This window comes from Lipotes vexillifer, unplaced genomic scaffold (assembly GCF_000442215.2).
Source record: "Lipotes vexillifer unplaced genomic scaffold, Lipotes_vexillifer_v1.1 scaffold1003, whole genome shotgun sequence".
Taxonomy (NCBI): domain Eukaryota; kingdom Metazoa; phylum Chordata; class Mammalia; order Artiodactyla; family Lipotidae; genus Lipotes; species Lipotes vexillifer.
This window is the reverse complement of record NW_006798890.1, coordinates 2,099,722-2,117,621: the sequence shown is the minus strand read 5'-3', so window position 1 is coordinate 2,117,621 and position 17,900 is coordinate 2,099,722. Positions and strand designations below refer to the sequence as shown.

The following is a 17,900-nucleotide window of genomic DNA, read 5'->3' as shown; positions in this document are numbered from 1 at the left end:
GAAAGAGAAAGATGGAGTAGGACTCTATAATTTAAAAGGCATTTAAGAGGTACAACACCCAATTGCAATATGAAACTCAAACACTGAAATGTATTTGATATTAGAGTTATTTCTTTTTTAAAAATATTTATTTTTTTATTTTGGCTGCACTGGGTCTTAGTTGCGGCACGTGGGATCTTTTAGCTGCAGCATGTGGACTCTGAGTTGCGGCATGCGGACCCTTAGTTGTGGCAAGCAAACTCATAGCTGCGCCATGCAAACTCTTAGTTGCGGCACGTGAACTCTTAGTTGCAGCATGTATGCGGGATCTAGTTCCCCAACCAGGGATCGAACCTGGGTCCCCTGAATTGGGAGCATGGAGTCTTACCCACTGGTCCACCAGGGAAGCCCTAAGAGTTATTATTTCTTAAGATGTGATTATGGTACTATGGTTAGGTTTTGAAGAGTATCTTTTTTTTTTTTTTAAGGTTGTTTTAGCCTCTTATTTTAAATATTTATTTATTTTTGGCTATTCCTCATGGCTTGTGGGGTTTTTTTTTTTTTCGGTACGTGGGCCTCTCACTGTTGTGGCCTCTCCCGTTGTGGAGCACAGGCTCCGGACGCGCAGGCTCAGTGGCCATGGCTCACAGGCCTAGCCGCTCCATGGCATGTGGGATCTTCCCGGACCGGGGCACGAACCCGTGTCCCCTGCATCGGCAGGCGGACTCTCAACCACTGCGCCACCAGGGAAGCCCCCGGCTTGTGGGATCTTATTTCCCGACTGGGGATTGAACCCCGGCCCATGGCAGTGAAAGTGCAGAGTCCTAACCACTGGACCGCCAGGGAAGTCCCTGAAAAGAGTATCTTTTATAGATACAGAATTTAAGTGTTTATGGATGAAAGAATAGGATGTTCTATATATGCTTCCAAATAATACAGGGGAAAGAGGTGGGGAATATATGGGTATATGGATGAGACAAGACTGGCCATGAGTTGACAACTGTTGAAAGTGAAAGAGGGGAGGGGTACATTGGGATTCATTATACTATTCACTCTACTTTTGTCTATGTTTAAAAGTTTCCACTAAATAAGTCAAATAAAAGAATAAAAAGTTATTGTGTTGACCCATTTACCATCCCAGGTTCTCCCAATTTTCCTCAAAGAAAGGGAACAAAGAAGAAAAAGACATCACTGTGTCTCTGAAAAAGAAATAGCCCAGGAACTGAAAATGGATTCTCTGGGAAGGGACATTTCCCGACATGGTGTGGAAAAGAATAAGGGGCTGTAGAAAACAGTGTTAGCTATGGTGTGAGATCATGCGGTTTGGACACTGTGTTAAAGGGGATTACAGCATTCATTGAGTTAAAGCTGATTTCAGAATAAAAGAACTGATGTGTATAAACCTAGTAAGAACATCTGAAGCTTTGGCTTATAAAATGAACTCTTGACATGAGTGAGTGAAAGGATAATTGCATATAAACCCTGTGTATCGAATCAGGAGGGTTTTAATTACAAAGGAGTCTCCTGAAGCCCTCTGCTCATCCCTTATTAAAGCCCTTATCACACTGCGGTATATTTACCTGCTGGCCGTCCTCCTCTGGACAGAGCCACTTGTCATTGCCCCTGGGAAGGTAGCCCCAATCTGAATACAGTCATTCAGATACTCCATCCCTCAAGCGAAAGTAAGACTCCCTAGGTGCACCAGGATCCTGGCTCAGAGAAGAAATGGCATTGGCACTCAGGTGATAAGTTAATATAAAACAGAAAGAACGAAGGAAGGAAGGAAGGAAAGAAGAAAGCCAGATGTTCTTTATAATGTCTCAATGACTTATGTAGCGGTAGCTTACCTGATTACAAGTAATTGGAGGCTCCCTCGTGATCCTGAGGTTCTTGGGAAAGAAGGGGTTAATGCTCTCCCAGTAATCCCTTCCAGGCTAAGCACTCCACTGCACAGATTTACATGAGGAAAGTTATCTGTGAGATTAGAAGTCATTCTTTTCCAGTGAAAGCTGGCAGTCCACAGCTTACAGTGGGAGGCACAGCCAGCTCATAAATCTGCAGCGCTCAGGGCTCTGGACAGCCCTCTCATTGGCAAAACTGACTGATGCTTCTGCCAGGGAGGCTCCAAAGAAACTGTTCATCACTATCTCATTTAGAGACTTGATATCCAAATGGAGACACTGACACCCAAGTTTATAGATCTGAGCAAAGCCCATAGGTACCAAATCTGTGTAAATCAGGATGGGAGGTCTGCAAGGGCCCTAAGGGCCAGGATCTTCCAAGATGCCAGCTTCTGACTCTCTGAAGGTGTACAGCACCTGGGACACTTGATCTGGAGACTTCATAACCAAAATGTATGGAAGGAACTGTATGTATGAAGTCTCAGCCCAGGAGCAGGCTGAGAGAGCCCCTCTCCAGGTTGATGTCAGGTATTCTGAGGCAAGGCAGAGAGCCAGGCAGCTGTGGCCACTGTGTCCTCCACCTCTGTCCCTCTGCAGCTGAGCTCAGGTTTTCTTGTTCTAGGTGATGTGAGCCCACAGCGCATCACTGTGTCTCAATGAACAGCCTATGTCTTTACTTTCCCAAAAGCCACGGGAAGTTGACTACTCTTTTCAGAAAAACGGGTAACTAATTGCTTTCTGCTCACGCAAGACCCCCTCTGTGAAGCCTTCCCCCAGGCCAAATGAGTCAGTGTTTCTGTGCTCCCACAGTGCCCATCAACTCACGACTTGGCCATGGCACTTCTCACAGAGCCTGGCCCACCGCCTGGTCCTTATCTGGTGAGCTGTTTTACCCATGGACCAAGGTGCCTTGAGGCAGACTCTATCTGATTTTGCAGGTCCCCAGTGCCCAGCTCACAGAGGCCACAAAGTGGCCTCAAATAAACATTGAGTGAGGAAGTAAATTATGATCCAGGACTCAGTGAGCCAAGGCACTTCTGGTAAAAGCCCACATCCTGACTCTTGCCTGAATCTTACAAAGTCACCTCCACCCACGCAATTAACGAAGCACTCGCCCTGTCTGTGCTAGGCGGGTATTAGGCCAAGACCGGGGAGTCCAAGTGAAATAAGAGTCCCTTCCCCATGGACCTCAGATGAAGATCCATCCTGCTCTGGGGCCTTCTCTGCTAACAGTCAATGGAGTCCATTTGCAGGATGAGCTGGACAAATGTGCAGACAATTCAACAGTAATGCATACAACCTACCACATGCTCATTCTAAGGCAGTGGGCTCCAAAAACAACCCACTGAGGTAGTGGAAGCAAAATATTAGAACTTCTATCAATATTTATTTTTCATCAAAAAATAAGGAATTAAGCTTTAATAGTTACTATACGGATTGACAACAGTCTTTGTAAATGCTTCCAATATAAACGTGTCACTAAAGGTGTGTGCTTGTGGCAGAGACTCTAAAATGGCCTCCATATGATATATATGTATAGCAAATCATCACAATGTGCACTTTAAATATCTTACAATTTTGTCAGTTCATCCTCAATAAAGCTGAAAAATTAAATTAAATTAAATTAAAAAATAAAAATGGCCTCTAATGATCCGGTATTTATGCCCTGATGTGTCCTGTCCTCTGGAGTGTGGGCAAGACTTGCGACTTGCCTCTAATCCAAAGAATACGGCAAAGGTGATGGATGTCATTTCTGTGATTACATTACATAGACGGTAACTTGCATCTTCCTAACAGAGTCTCTGTTGATTATCTCCATTTGTGGCTTTGATGAAGTAAAAGTCCTCATATGGAGGGGCCTATGTGGCAAGGAACTGAGGGCAGCCTCCAGCTGACCATCAGCAAGGAGGCCATTGGTCTGGCAGGCCACAAGGAACTGAATCCTGCCAAGAACTATGTGAGCTCGGAAGAAAATCCTTCCCAGCCCAGTTTTCAGCCGAGACCCCGGCGCAGACAACACTTTTGAGTGCAGCCCCGTGAGAGTTCTAAGCAAGGAGAAGGAAAAGGAGAGAACTAAGCAAAGCTACGCCCGGATTCCTGACTCACAGAGACAGTGAGATAATGAATGTGTGTTTTTCGAGCTGCAAGGTTTGTGGCAATATTGTTAGGCAGAAATAGATAATACAGTCCTCAAATTCTTAACTGACAGGATGTGCAATCAAAGTAGTGTGGAGACCTCTAGATTAGCAAAGTAGGCGTTCCCCACCCGCAAAAGAGCCAAAGGTCAGCAGGGGAGCCTGCAAGTTTTCGTGGTAAAAAGAACATCAGCCTAAAAAGTGGGAAAGTGGAAAAAACCTCAGGAATTGGTTCCCGAAGACCTGGGTTTGATTCCCAGCTCTGCCTCTAAGAGAGGGGTGATCTTAGTCAACTCAGACTTACTAAAGCCCAGCTTCCCTCATCCATATAATGGGGGACAACAAGGCTGGTAAGAGCGGCCAATGAGAGTGATCTGGACAGTATTTTGTAACATAGAATGTGATATACACGTTAGTTTGCTACCAAACCTGGCCTTGGGCAGGGCACTGTCCTCTCTTGGCCCTAGCTTCCTTATTGTAAAAAGAGGAGGGAAGCACATCCCATCTCCAAGGGCTCTGACCTTCTTTGATTCTAGCATCACCTATAATGTGAAGAGAGGAAGCGGGGAAATCAGGCTCTGACATTTACAGCGGTTTCCTAGTCACGCCATTGGCCAGGATGACTGTCACACCAGCAAGGCAACCAGAGAGGCCTCTGTTTGACCAATCACATCTTGTCACCTTGCAAGGGTCGGCAACCTAAATTCCTCAACTAAGAGGGAAAATCTCCATTTGTTTTACAAAAAGGAAATAAAGGGTGACAGTAAAGTCAGTAAGAACCACCAAATTTCAGCACAGATTACTAACCCCTTTCAGAGGGGCAGCAGCTTGATTCTATTACTGAGCACCAACTATGTGCCAGGAGCTTTTATCAACATGATCTCTACTTTCACTACAATCTTATAATATAATACACACACATACCTCACTTCAATGTTCTTCACTTTATTGCACTTTGCAGATATTGTTTTTTACAAATTGAAGGTTTGTGGCAGCTCCACACTGAGCGAGTCTATTGGCACCAGTTTCCCAAGAGCATTCATCTCTGTGTCACATTTTGGTAATTCTTGAAATATTTCAAACTTTTTCATTATTATCCTATTTGTTATGGGGTCTCTGATCAGTGATCTCTGATGTCACTACTACTAGGACTCACTCAGGGCTCAGATGATGGTTAGCATTTTTTTAAGCAGGAAGTACTGATACTTTCTAATTAAGGTACGTGCATTGCTTTTCTAGACATAATGCTGTTGCATACTTAATAGGCTACAGCATAGTGTAAATATAACTTGTAGATGCACTAGGAAACCAGAAAATTCATGTGACTTGCTTTACTGCAATACTCACTTTACTGTGGTGGTCTGGAACTGAACCTACAATATCTCCGAGGTATGCCTGTAGACTGTATCATTTTCATTTCATAGTAAGTTAGCTGAGGCTCAGAGAGAGTCAGCCCCTTGCCCCAGGCACACCGCTAGTACATGGTAGGGCAGGGATTTTCATTCTGTTTGACTCTAAAGGCCTGGTCATTGCAACACACCCTGTTGCTCTGGGAGATAGCAGCTTGGGCAGAAAGGTCAGCCCATGATTACAACACACAGTAAAGGTTCTTGGCCTACAGTGAGATCATGTGCAGAGTGCGGCTCCATTCATTCATTCCACAAACATTTACTGAGCACCCACTGTATATACCACATCATGTGGTGGGCAATGAAGTAACAGAGAAATATCCATTCCTTGTTCTTATGAGGAGACATCCCAGTACATGGAGGACAAATGGATGAATAAATGCGTGAACAAATGGATAAGCAGATGGACACACTGACAGTGAGTGACTGGTGTTTCGAGCACCACTAATAAAGTGATATGTAATATAGGGTGTAATGGGTTCACAGGTAAGTGATGACTGCTGGAAGGGAAGGAACATTTCAGACAACTGGATCAGCAAGTGCAAAGGCAGGATGTGTTCTGGAGATGGCAAGCAGCTCAGCACGGCTGCAGGCTCAAAACACAGAGGAGGTGGAACGGGAAGGCGAGAGACCAGCCATGGAGGAACAGGGTCTTTTTCCTGTACTCTGACCCTCTGAGCTAACCACCAACACTGGAATCATCAAAGAGGCCCAAGAACAAACTGGGCGTGAGACCCGGTAAGCTTCGGAGAACTGCATGAGTAATTCAAGAGCGGTCACACTCAGGGTCTGAGGCCAGCCTGAGAAGTCACAGAGAAACTGGAGAAAACCACTAGACTGTAATCAAATGGAACAAACCTATGCTGTGCTGCTGGGAAGGGGACAGGGAGTAGAAGAGAGGGGATGCTGGGGCCAAAGGGCAGGAACTCCTCTTACAGAAGAATCTGAGAGCTCGTGTTTCCCAAATGTATAAAGCCAGATGAGTCTACTTTCCAGCTGAAGCCTCAGCAAGAGGGACACACACAGGGACATGTGTGTGCACACACACCACACTGAATCATGCAGACAGACAGAAGGGCCTGGCCCTCTCAGTGCTTGATGCTAACAGCAGCAGGACTGATGCCCCTGCCCATTTTTACTGTACCTCATAGTGAGAAGATGAAAAGATAATCGCTCACTTTCCCCTTTAGCTGGACTTCGCTGCTGCAACTGTTTGGTTTGGAGCAGCTGTGCTTGTTGGGAGATGGTCCATCTCTGGTGCGTCAAAAAAGTAGGCCTGCAGGAAAAGGAGACCCATGAGGGTGGTTAATAAATAATGGTCCAGGTGCATGTCCTAGACTCCATGCTGACAGTACCTCTGGGCTCTCGTGGCCCCTACATTTCCCCCACTGCACTGGTCATCACTGAACTGTCTCTGTTTCTGTCTCTTACTCGACTGAGACTGCCTTTTTAAACTTTGCTACCATTTATTAAGCACTTGCTACCTATGACTTAATCTTCATAACAACTCGGTGAGGTTGTTATCACTACCCTCATCTGACAGATGAAGAAACTGAGGCTCAGAGAGGCTGCCATTCGATTAGGTGCACGTGGCAGCAAGTGGTGCAGCCAGGACTCAATGCTTGGTCTTTCCGACTGCAAAGCTCAAGCTGTTAATCACCACAGTCTCTCCTCCAAAGACCGTGTCCTTCCTGTCTCTGCGTCACCAGCCCCTCACACAGGGCCGGGCACACTGTGTAAACAATCAATACTTAATGAACTGAACCAAGGTAGACTGCTGCCAAACCAGTCGGCTCCCCGTAAAGACCTTTCAAAGAAAATGCTAGGCAGGCTTTACCTCTTAATTCTTCAACTTGGAGATGAAAGGTTTGATAAGTGCTTCCACTCACCATCTACAATTTAACTATCAAAAATCAGAAGGAGGTGGAAAACGGAAAAACATCAGGGAGGATCTTCCCACCTGTTTCGGGGTCTGAGAAGCCTAACGTGAGCCCAGGAAAATACCAATCTCACTAGCCTTGAACTCGGGTTGTTCGAAGGACAGGTGAACCCATTAGTAAATCAGGGACCACTGCCTGCGCATGACTCGCCCCTGGAGCCGGGGCCTCAGGAAGGTAAAAAAGATAAAAAGCCACCAAGTCAAGAGCCATCTCACCAGCTCTGCTCTCTATCAGCCAGAAGGGGGCGCCAACACAACACGCTGGAGTTTCCCCCAACATAATTCCTATTTCGAGTTCAGTCTTCAACAATCCATTTCAAAAAGTTCCTACCTGCAGACTCCCTCTAGTTTGTCACATCCCCTGGGCAATTCTAGTAGTTTTAAAAGCCTTCCTCCCCAAGGCCCCTTCCAGCAGCTGTTTTCCGAGGAAGGAGAATGGTCCCTAACCCAAGCAGGGGCAGGGGCCATGCTACTAGCGTTATCTACTAGGGCCCCTCCAGTTATCTTGTGGGTGCACTGAGCCAAGAAGCCCCCAGGATGCAAGAACAACGACTATCTTCCAGGTTCCTGGAGGAAACCCTCACCAGATGGAATAAGCCAGGAAGCCCAGCTTCTAAACCTGGCTCTGAGCGCTTCCCTGGTGGCGCAGTGGTTGAGTCCGCCTGCCGATGCAGGGGACATGGGTTCGTGCCCTGGTCCGGGAAGATCCCACATGCCACGGAGCGGCTGGGCCTGTGAGCCATGGCCGCTGAGCCTGTGCGTCCGGAGCATGTGCTCCACAACGGGAGAGGCCACAGCAGTGAGAGGCCCACGTACCGCAAAAAAATAAATAAATAAACCTGGCTCTGCTAGGAGCTCGCACTATGACTTTGGACAAGTCTTATCTGTTAACTGAAAGGATTGGAAAAAGTAATCCATGAAAATAAAAATAATTAATTCCACAAACACTAGGGCACAGACCCTCTGCTCGGAGCAGTACCACCTCAAACATAGGTTTGTGCATCTCCAAACATACCAGCCAAGGATGCAACCTCTAGTGCCTGCTTAGTCTCCCTGCCAGGTGTGTTCCAGGACCAACTTAGAGATCGTGTACAAGTACCAGCACCGAGGGACCCACAGCAGGTGCTGGGCTGTCATATGCTTCACTGCACTAAGGCAAAAACACCAATTTGTGTTCCCCAGGGGACAGTGACAAGGCTAAGCTGTCTGGTTCAGCCAGTGCCTCTCAGTTCAAGTAACTCCCCTGTCATTTCCTCTCCCTGCCTTTGCAGTGATAATAATTGTACATATCATTCATCCTTGTGGTAACATCTTTACTTCTTTTTCTAAGTGAGGAGGTGGGGGGATCCAGAGGGGTGAACTAATAAGCAAAAAAGCAGGTAGTGATGGAGCTGAGACAACCAAAACCTCAGACCCAGTGGGCCCCTGGCTAAACAAATGGTTCCCTTCCTCCAGGAAAGAAAACTGTGCCTCCCGTCCAAGTAGCGGTCCTACACCTGCGATTAGCTATACCTGCAACACCATCCAATCTGCCCCGCTCCCCTGAGTCCCTTAAAACCGAACAGGGCAATGTCTTTTCTCCTGCCTCCTTCTCTCCTCCAACTTCTCAACCGTGTGTGCGTGTGTAAGAAGTTCAAGAGAGAGATGGGAAGATGCCAGGGAGGGGCACCAATGAAAGGGCACTGTCCCTAGGGTTGTGGCCTGGGACCGCTCTTACTGGGGCACTCGGAGGAACAGGCAGCAGAGTGGCCCTGGCAGTTTCTGATGACACAGGGCTCGTTTAATAACTTCTTTACATCTGAAGGAACTATCACGGCATATGAAGTGCTTTCACAGCCATTTCACTGAGTCTCACAAAAGCCCGTGAAATATGAATCTCCCTGACAGATGAGGAAACCCAGGGTCTGAGTTCTGAGAGCCTAGGCTCTCAATATTAAGCAGCTCCCAGCCCAGTGCTTTCTACTTCGTTATGATGCTCTCTTTAAGAAAGTTCCTGAGTAGCAAGATGGGCAGGTAAACCCTAACTTCAGTGTCATTTACCCCAAAAGGGAGGAGTAGGCCTAGGAGGTAAAAGATCCTGGCCACAGGTACCAAATTAAATGTGTTAATAACAACAACACCTCCCTGCTCCATAGCCCCATCTGCCTTGCGCCTCTCTACTCTTTACAGAACAGAACACGGCAATGCCTTTCTCCTGCCTCCTTCCCCTCACCAACTTCTTAACAAGGTACATAACACACACACACACACACACACACACACACACTCAAAATTCAAAAGAGAGATGGGAAGACACCAGTGAGAGGCATTATAGCGAGAGAGTTAGTCACAGTGCAAAGCACATTCTTCCTCAGCAGACAGGAGGGTCACAGGAACGTCACAGCAGCATTTCTAGGCATCAGCCCAGAGATTCCAAGTGCCAGACATTAATAGCGTCACTCTGCTGTCTCAAGGGGTTAAAGCTTCGGCATATGTAAAATGCATGTCAACCAAGAACTCGGCACTTTTTATGAGACTTGTTCAATGATAAAGTATTGGGATCTTAAAGCACTTAATGAGACCATGGTTGTCTACAGAAAATATTCAAGATCAAACAGTGCCAAAGAAATCTTTACTCCTGTAACTGCAAAGCCTGACCAAGGGTCTGGCCATGTGCTATGTGAACATCTTCCTGTGGGCAGCCATGACCTTAACATTCTTGGATTTGGATTTTTTAAAAAACCTATACCAGGCCTTGTTAAGGCCATGGGCAGCAATTTTTACACACAATGTGTACAGAAATTACAAAGAACATGTCTCCTTAGGATCAAAGGAAAGGGATCTAATTTATGGGCATTTATGGGACAAATTCCATGTTAAGTGCTTTATATGTATTATTTTATTTTATCCTCAGAACAACCCTCTGTGGCAAGAACTATTATACCCATGTTGCAGATTAAGAAATTCAGATTCAGAGAAGTTAGGTTCCCTGCCCAAGCTCATACAGCCAGTGAGTGACACAGCTGGTCTTCAATCTGGGCCTGTCAGACTCAAAAGCACATGGTTTCCCTAAAAAGATACCTAAACACATTAATTCAAATATCGTTTTAAATGTTGTTCATCTTAAAGATAACTTTTTCCTATTTTGACTTCATTCTCGAGCTTTCTACCTATGAAACGCTGAATTTTAAAACTCTTTCTGAGTCTGTGCAGAAAACCAGTAAAAGCATCCAGAGGTGGAACACCCGCCCCCCAGACCCTCCGCTCCCCAGCTCTATATGTAGACACTCATCCACCCCTACTTCCTCTGGCCAGACACCAAATCTCAACCAAACTTCAGAAGTTAGGTGAAGTCAGAGATTATAATCAAATTCTCATGACTATTATTTCTCATCTAGGACAGTCTATTTAAAACGATATTTATTTCATGGAGCCAATTTTTAGAGAACCGTGGTGTCTAACAGTTTGAGGTCTTAGCATTTGCATCTAAAGCGCACCGGAAGAGCATCGGAATGAGACCATACCAGGCAGCCCACAGAAAGCAGCATGTGAAGCAACACAATCGTCACAATTGTGGCCAATGCGATGCGTCGGTTGTCCTCACGAACTGCTGGCCAAAATGTCATTGCCAAGACAGAGCCTGAGATGCCCAGGGCAATCATAACTAGAATCCAGCGGACCACTTTCTGGGGGATGATCCACAGTATCTGAAAGAAAAGGAGGGCGGGGAGGGCTTGGGGGACGCATTCAGCGAGGCATTTGTTCGTTCCAGGCACACGTGTTCATAAAGGCCCAGGAGCCTGTCAGCAGCTGGGCCTTCACTGCCACTCGGGTTTCCCAGAACAGCCCAGAGAAACGCCACCAGCGTGCAGACTGAGGGGAACGCTTTCCTAACAAAGGGCTCAAGATCCAGGGAAAGCACTTGGCTCCCCGGCCTTCATTCCCACTAAACTTCTAAATTCAAGGGGTATTTTTCAGATGCACATCAGTGTTAGGCTAGAAATAATGATGCCGGTTGAATTTTCCACTAAGAACAGGGCCTCACTCAGAATCAGTGTGGTACTTACTGCTGTGGGGATATAAATGAAGAGTGAATATCCATAGACGCACACAATCTCCAAGAACGAATAGGAAACGATGTTCATAACTTTACTGTTTCTCCACACAAGGAAACCCCAGAGTGCAAGAGGAACCAGCCAGGCATAGGCATAGATGATTGTGGCTGCGATGGACACTGAGGGCGAGAGGACACAAGTTTTAATTCCACCATGCCTTTAATGCACTGTCAAGGCACTTCCGGTACCTGCTGGACTTCCTTCCCGCAGGAGCGTCCACCTGCCTCACTGGATCAGGGGATCCTGTCTTACTGGTCTCAACCCCTGAGCCTGGCACAGTACCCAACAAGCAGTAGGTGCTCTATAAATGTGCTGAATCCATGCCCCTTTAGCATTTGTGTTTGTGGTGATGACCAGTAGTCTTCCCTATGGTTTCTATAATTCACTTAATTACTACCAACTAATAGTATTAAACAACTGAATTATGCAACTGAAATACTTCTGAGGGCCACACTGCAAGTGTTTAAATACACAGAACATTTCAATCAAATACAGGTCAACTATCCCCTTGGAAGAACACATCTTCCTTCCTAATATAACAAGAGCTGACACTGATTTCTTTAGCAAATTTACGAAAATGACCTGGGTTCAGATTAACTTGTTCTATGTGCTACTTAGAGTTCCTTCTGTGTCTGAAATAGGGAGCTCCAGCTCACCGATGAATTGCTTGGTATAGTCTCCAGTTCCACTTTCTTCTTTAAATAATTCGGTCTCTGTGGTGGAAATGCTACTTAGCGGCTCCTCAGAGGAGCAATGCTCAGTGTATTACTTACTGTCCCTCCCTCCCCCTCCTCTAGCAGCACGCCCTAGAGGATTCGTCCTCCCTCTTCCGGAGTGGAGGATCATAAATGGCTCAGTCCGTAACACCAGCCCTTCCCAGATGAAAGTCACCAGGTAATCCACTGAACGCTCTTGGCAAGAACAAAAGCACTCCTAGCAACTACAGTCAGACTCTGGGTAAGATATGTGATTGTCCAAAACATTTTCAGCTCCCAGAGCAGTTTTTTTCACATGCTGATATACTGCCTTTTTCTTGAGTAACTAAAGGGAGGGGAAGGGAATTGCTACAGTGACTACAGCTGTCCACTGGGTGTCAGGCATTACACTGAGTGCTTTACTGAGAGGTAACGTTGTTCAACAGTCAGAGCTACAGACTGTATATGCAGACTGTAATCCTTGCTCTGCCACTTACAGCTGAGTAGACCTGGGTGGTGAGTTCCTTAACCTTCCTGCCTCTCATCTGTAAAATGGGAATAATAATAGTACACCACCTTATCAGATTATTAGGAGAATTCAATGAGTAAAAACACGTATATTTAGAACACTGATTGATAAATAATAAATGCCCAATCAAGAATAAGCTTTTTACATTGTTAACTTGTATATAAACACATTATTTCATATAATCTACATCTTTATTTTAGAGATGAGGAAACAGGATCAGAGAGCTAAGTGGTTTGGTTAGGGTCAAATAATAAGTGGTAGAAGCAGGACATGACCTTGGATGTGTGACTTATAATCTTTACATAAAATGGAAAAATATTTATTGATCGAGTCAACAACTATCTTACTGGCACACACATCCCATGACTCCCACTGGGATGCCCAGCCAAACAGGATAAGAACAGACAAGGACCCCTGACCCCTGCCCTCCCGCCTCCCCCCACAGCTTCCACACCCTCAGGCAGGGCGATCACTCCTCTTCTCTGTCAATATACCTCTACAGACTTCGGATATAGAAATTAACACATACCATTTATTACAGCAATATGCATTTACCTGTTTTTCTTTACTTAACCACTGAGCTACTTGAAGGCATATTGATAGTTCATGGATAACATTTATTGAGTCAAACTTAAACCAAGGTTACTTGACAAATGGAGTTGGGACTGAATCCAGGTCTGACTCCATAATGGAGGAGAGAAGGGAAAATGGGCATGGAGGGTAGAGGGGAGGAAAGGAAGGCTACGTGGACATACACACAGGTAAATACATTTCTCTACAGGCACACAGATATGTGTACATACATATGTAGCAATAGTTAATTTTACTGAACTCTTTTTGTACAAGGCACTATTCTAACCTCTTTACATACATCACTTCTTTATTCTTACAATAGCCCTATAATATAGGTATTCTTATTCCCATTTCACTGATAAGGAATCTGAGGCCAAGAGAGATGAAATAATTTGCCCAGCAAGGTAGAAGCTAGTGAATGGTGGAGCTGGAGCCGGAAGCCGATGGCCTGGTTCCCGAGCCCATGCTCTTACACAGCCTTTCAACAGGAGAGCAGGCCAGAAGGGACGGAGGAAGGGAAGGAGAGAATGGAGAAAGTGGCACAGGCCAATCCCCTGCAGAGCCAAACACCTCCAACTTGGGGTGGCTGACATCTGCAAATCCCTCACAGCTGTTTGGTTTTTTTTCCCCAGCTATCCAATACTGCCACGAGAAAGGACGTTTTAAAATAAGAACGCCATCCACAAGCCCATCACTAGGACATGTTCACTTCTGCATTCCCCCTCCTGGGCCCTGACCATTTGTAAACTTCTCTTTAACAAAGCTGCTAACAGCACTGGCCTAAGTTTGTTTTTTTGTTTGTTTGTTTTTTTGTGGTACGCGGGCCTCTCACTGTTGTGGTCTCTCCCGTTGCGGAGCACAGGCTCCAGACACGCAGGCTCAGCAGCCATGGCTCACGGGCCCAGCCGCTCCGTGGCATGTGGGATCTTCCCGGACCGGGGCACGAACCCGTGTCCCCTGCATCGGCAGACGGACTCTCAACCACTGCACCACCAGGGAAGCCCCAGCCTAAGTTTGGTTTTCCATGTTGCTCTAAGTGCTTCATAATTAATGGCTACAGACCCAGCTAGTTGAGTCATCATGCCTTAAATAACAATGCCCCTATTGTTTCCAACATTTGGATAATACATATAATGCTACAGTGGAGACTTCCATGCACACTGCTTTTTACTTATTTTGTACATTTTTCTTTGGATAAATTCCGATTGCTATGGGGTCTTGCCTTTCAGTTTTCCAAGAGTATATGGATTCACAATATTGAATATACTTAATGCCACTGAACTATACACACTTAAAAATGGTTAAAATGGTACATTGTAGGTTATATATATTTTACCACAATAGAAAATAAAAAGACTATGTGGATTTATATAGACGGATGATTAATTTTGAGCCCTTAAATACAGAAAAAAAAGGGCTGCAGGACCTACAGACAGGGGTCTAAGAGCTCAGTGGGTAAAAAGAACTCACGGTTACCAACTAACAGCATTCCAAATGAGTCAAGCTATTCACCAACCTTTTCGGAATTCGGGCACATAATGGTATGTCTTCCTTCCCAGATGGATTAAGAAGTTGGAAAGATTCCCACTAATTGCTATGGCAAAGACCAACGTGGCACATATCCAAAAGGGGCCTGCAAAGCAAACCAGAAAATTCAGACAAGAAAATGAAGAACCAGCTTTTAGGCTCTCACAAAATAATTTCTTATCTCCCTCACCCTATTCATGTGAGGTGAATATGAATTTTAGATGGAATCTAAAGGGAAGGGAAAATGAATTTTAGATGGAATCAATACTCGTTTAGTGGAGATTTTCTTTTTTTAAAGGTCAAACATGCAACTCAGTAATTAGCTGCCTTAAAGACAAGGGGGATTGAAATGCACAGACCAAAACACCTTCCATGATTAGATGAATAAAGACACTGATTTGCTTATAGTTCCTTTTATTGGAGGATCATCAAAAAAAATTTATGGACGTTTTGTTAAAGTTTACTTCACCATCAGGATACAGGAAGCAAAGGTTACTTCCTTTACATAAGTACCAAATGTTAATGCCAGAGAAAAATATTTTAAATCAGATAGGTCCTTTGTTGTCTAAATGGAAGAGTAGGGCAAGCAGAACACTTTAGGAAAGGGTTCATTTAATCTAACAAATCACCGTGTATGTGTATGTGTGTCTTTATTTTTTTCTTTCTTTTTTTTAATCAAAAAGTAACACATGCACATAGTTCAGTGTTCAAAAGGCACAAAAAGGGAATATAGAGAAAAGTAAAATTCCTTTCCTCTCTGTTCCCTATCTATGCATTTTGCTTCCACAGAGCTCACCACTGTAACCAGTTTCTGGTGAATCCCGCCAGAGATTCCTATACACATATAAGCAAATGCATATTTGTGTGTGTGGTGTGTGCGCGCACACGCTTTATACAAATGCTAACAAGCATATGTATTTCCACCTTACTATGTTCTGGAGATTCTACTATAGCTATTCATAAAAATCAGCTAATTCTTTTTTAGTGATTATAAAAAATTCCGCTAAGTGGATGAGTGCACCATGCTTTGTAAATCCCTTTCATTACTTCGCGTGATTTCATGAACACCATCCTTGTTTCTCCCCATCTAGAAAAAGGACTATTAGAACAAATACAATTTTTAAATTTAGAGATTTTAATAAATTTTATGAATTTCATTTTTCAATTTCACTAATATTCTGCAATATCTTTTGGGATAACTGCAGGCACCTTGACATATAAAATTAAGAAAATTATTGTGTTGGGGGAGATGACTAGCAGAAATGCATGAGCGCTTTTCGAAGTCAAGTTGCTTCCTTAAGGTGGGAAAGGGAGCACGAGCACTTGACTGGGAGGCTCCAAAGAGCCACCAACATCAGCTTCCCAAGGAGTGCCATTTACTCACTAGCCTGCAGGCGCTCTGATATAGCCAAGGATTAGATCCTGTTCACTGTATTATTCTGAGTGACTAACACATAAAATATTTAACAACAACAACAACAAAAACCCCTACAACCAACAACAATAATTTAAAAATCTCCAAAAGCTTTATTGAACAAATGAACAAAACTGACGTGCTGTTGATGGGCTGAGACCATCAAAGCATGCGACCACAAGTGGTCAAAAATATTATAGTACCCATAACTAGAAAGCAGAGACTATCGGATCCTGTCAGCCATTATTTACTAAATACCTACTATCCTCTGGGCCCTGGGCTGCTGCTGGGGACACAATGATGTGTGACAGACACAGTTGCTGCCTCTGGTGCACTCAGGCACACAGGAAGCTTGGCCTCTAGAGAAACACAACCACCTGCTTGGCCTCTAGAGAAACACAACCGCCAGGCCTGCCACAATGCTGCATTCTGTCTTCTTTCTTCCTCGTTCCTGCCAAATGCCTACTCTAATTATGGGGTGGGGTGGGAGGGAGCGTTAATTTAGTTTGTATTGTGCATTTTATATTATAAAATATTTCTAACATACAGAAAAGCCCAAAAATGATAAAACAAAGTGGTATACCCATCATGCCTCTTTTCCAAATCTTTCTAATGCTGTCATACTACTTATATCCTTCTACAACATGCTTTTTTTTAAATTGACTATCGTTCTGAGATGTATCCATGTTGATGCTTATAGATCACATTCATTTCTAAAACCTACAAAATTCCGTATATGAACACACCATAATTTACTGATCCATGCTCCTGCTGATGAATATTTTGGTCATTTCTAAATATTTACCATTATAAGCAATGTTGAGCTAATGAATAATAATATTCTTCTACGTGCCTTCTTGTATACATGTGAGTTTCTCTAAGACTATTTATCTAGAACTGCTAAGTTGTAGGGTATGAGCATCTTCAAACTGCTCTAATTTGTGGCACCAGTTACGTACCCACCCACATTATACAAAAGTTCCCCTTGCTCCACATTCTTGGCAACAGTTGGTATCAATGTTTATGAAAAGCTGACTTAGAGTAGGTCATTCCTCTGTTCAGACCCTTCGATGGCATCTCACTCAAGCAAAAGCCAAAGTCTTCACTTGCTTACAAGACCCTACATGACGTGCCCCTCCACACTGTCCCTCTGACCTCAGCCACTAGACACGCTTGTTCACTTTGGCCCAGTCACACTAGACCCTTCACTGTTCTTTGAGCACATGAGGCAAGCTCCTGCTCCAGGGCCTTTGCACGTGCTGAGCTCTCTGTTTCAAATGCTCTTCTCTGAGATACCTATATGTATTGCTCCCAATTCCTTCAGGCATTTACTCAAATAAATTTAAAAATTTTTTAAATTTCAAATCCACCCACCTACGCAAACATTTACTGTCTTTCTTCTCTGCTTTTAAATTTTCACCTTAGCATTTATCACTAGCACACTATGTATTGATATTTTACCTATTTTCTTTGTCTATTGTTAAACTTAGATTATAAACTCCCTCAGGGCAGGGATTTTTGTGTTTTATTTACTACTGTACCTCCAGTGCCTAGAAAAGTGTTCCGTGTTTGTTGAATTAATTGAATGAATGAATGAAGACAAGCCAATTTGTATGCTTGCTAAAATAATGGACATAAATAATATCCTGTTTAAATTTTTTTTTTTTTTTTTGCTGTACACGGGCCTCCCACTGTTGTGGCCTCT

General features: G+C 44.3%; 1 protein-coding gene across 2 annotated transcripts in view; it reads right to left on the bottom strand.

Moving 5' to 3' along the window:
• The window catches only part of YIPF1 (Yip1 domain family member 1), a 33,478-nt gene that overhangs the window by 1,426 nt on the left and 14,152 nt on the right, over positions 1 to 17,900 (bottom strand). Inside the window, exons 7-10 of one of the 2 annotated variants that reach the window (XM_007471162.1) lie at positions 14,771 to 14,887; positions 11,410 to 11,576; positions 10,867 to 11,049; positions 6,603 to 6,700 (exon numbers count right to left, since the gene is read on the bottom strand). In XM_007471162.1, coding sequence (XP_007471224.1) covers positions 6,611 to 6,700; positions 10,867 to 11,049; positions 11,410 to 11,576; positions 14,771 to 14,887 — 557 coding nt within the window. In that variant the 3' untranslated portion in view covers positions 6,603 to 6,610. Of the gene's footprint in view, positions 1 to 6,548; positions 6,701 to 10,866; positions 11,050 to 11,409; positions 11,577 to 14,770; positions 14,888 to 17,900 lie in introns of those variants that run through there. The other variant, XM_007471163.1, reaches the window with a different exon arrangement.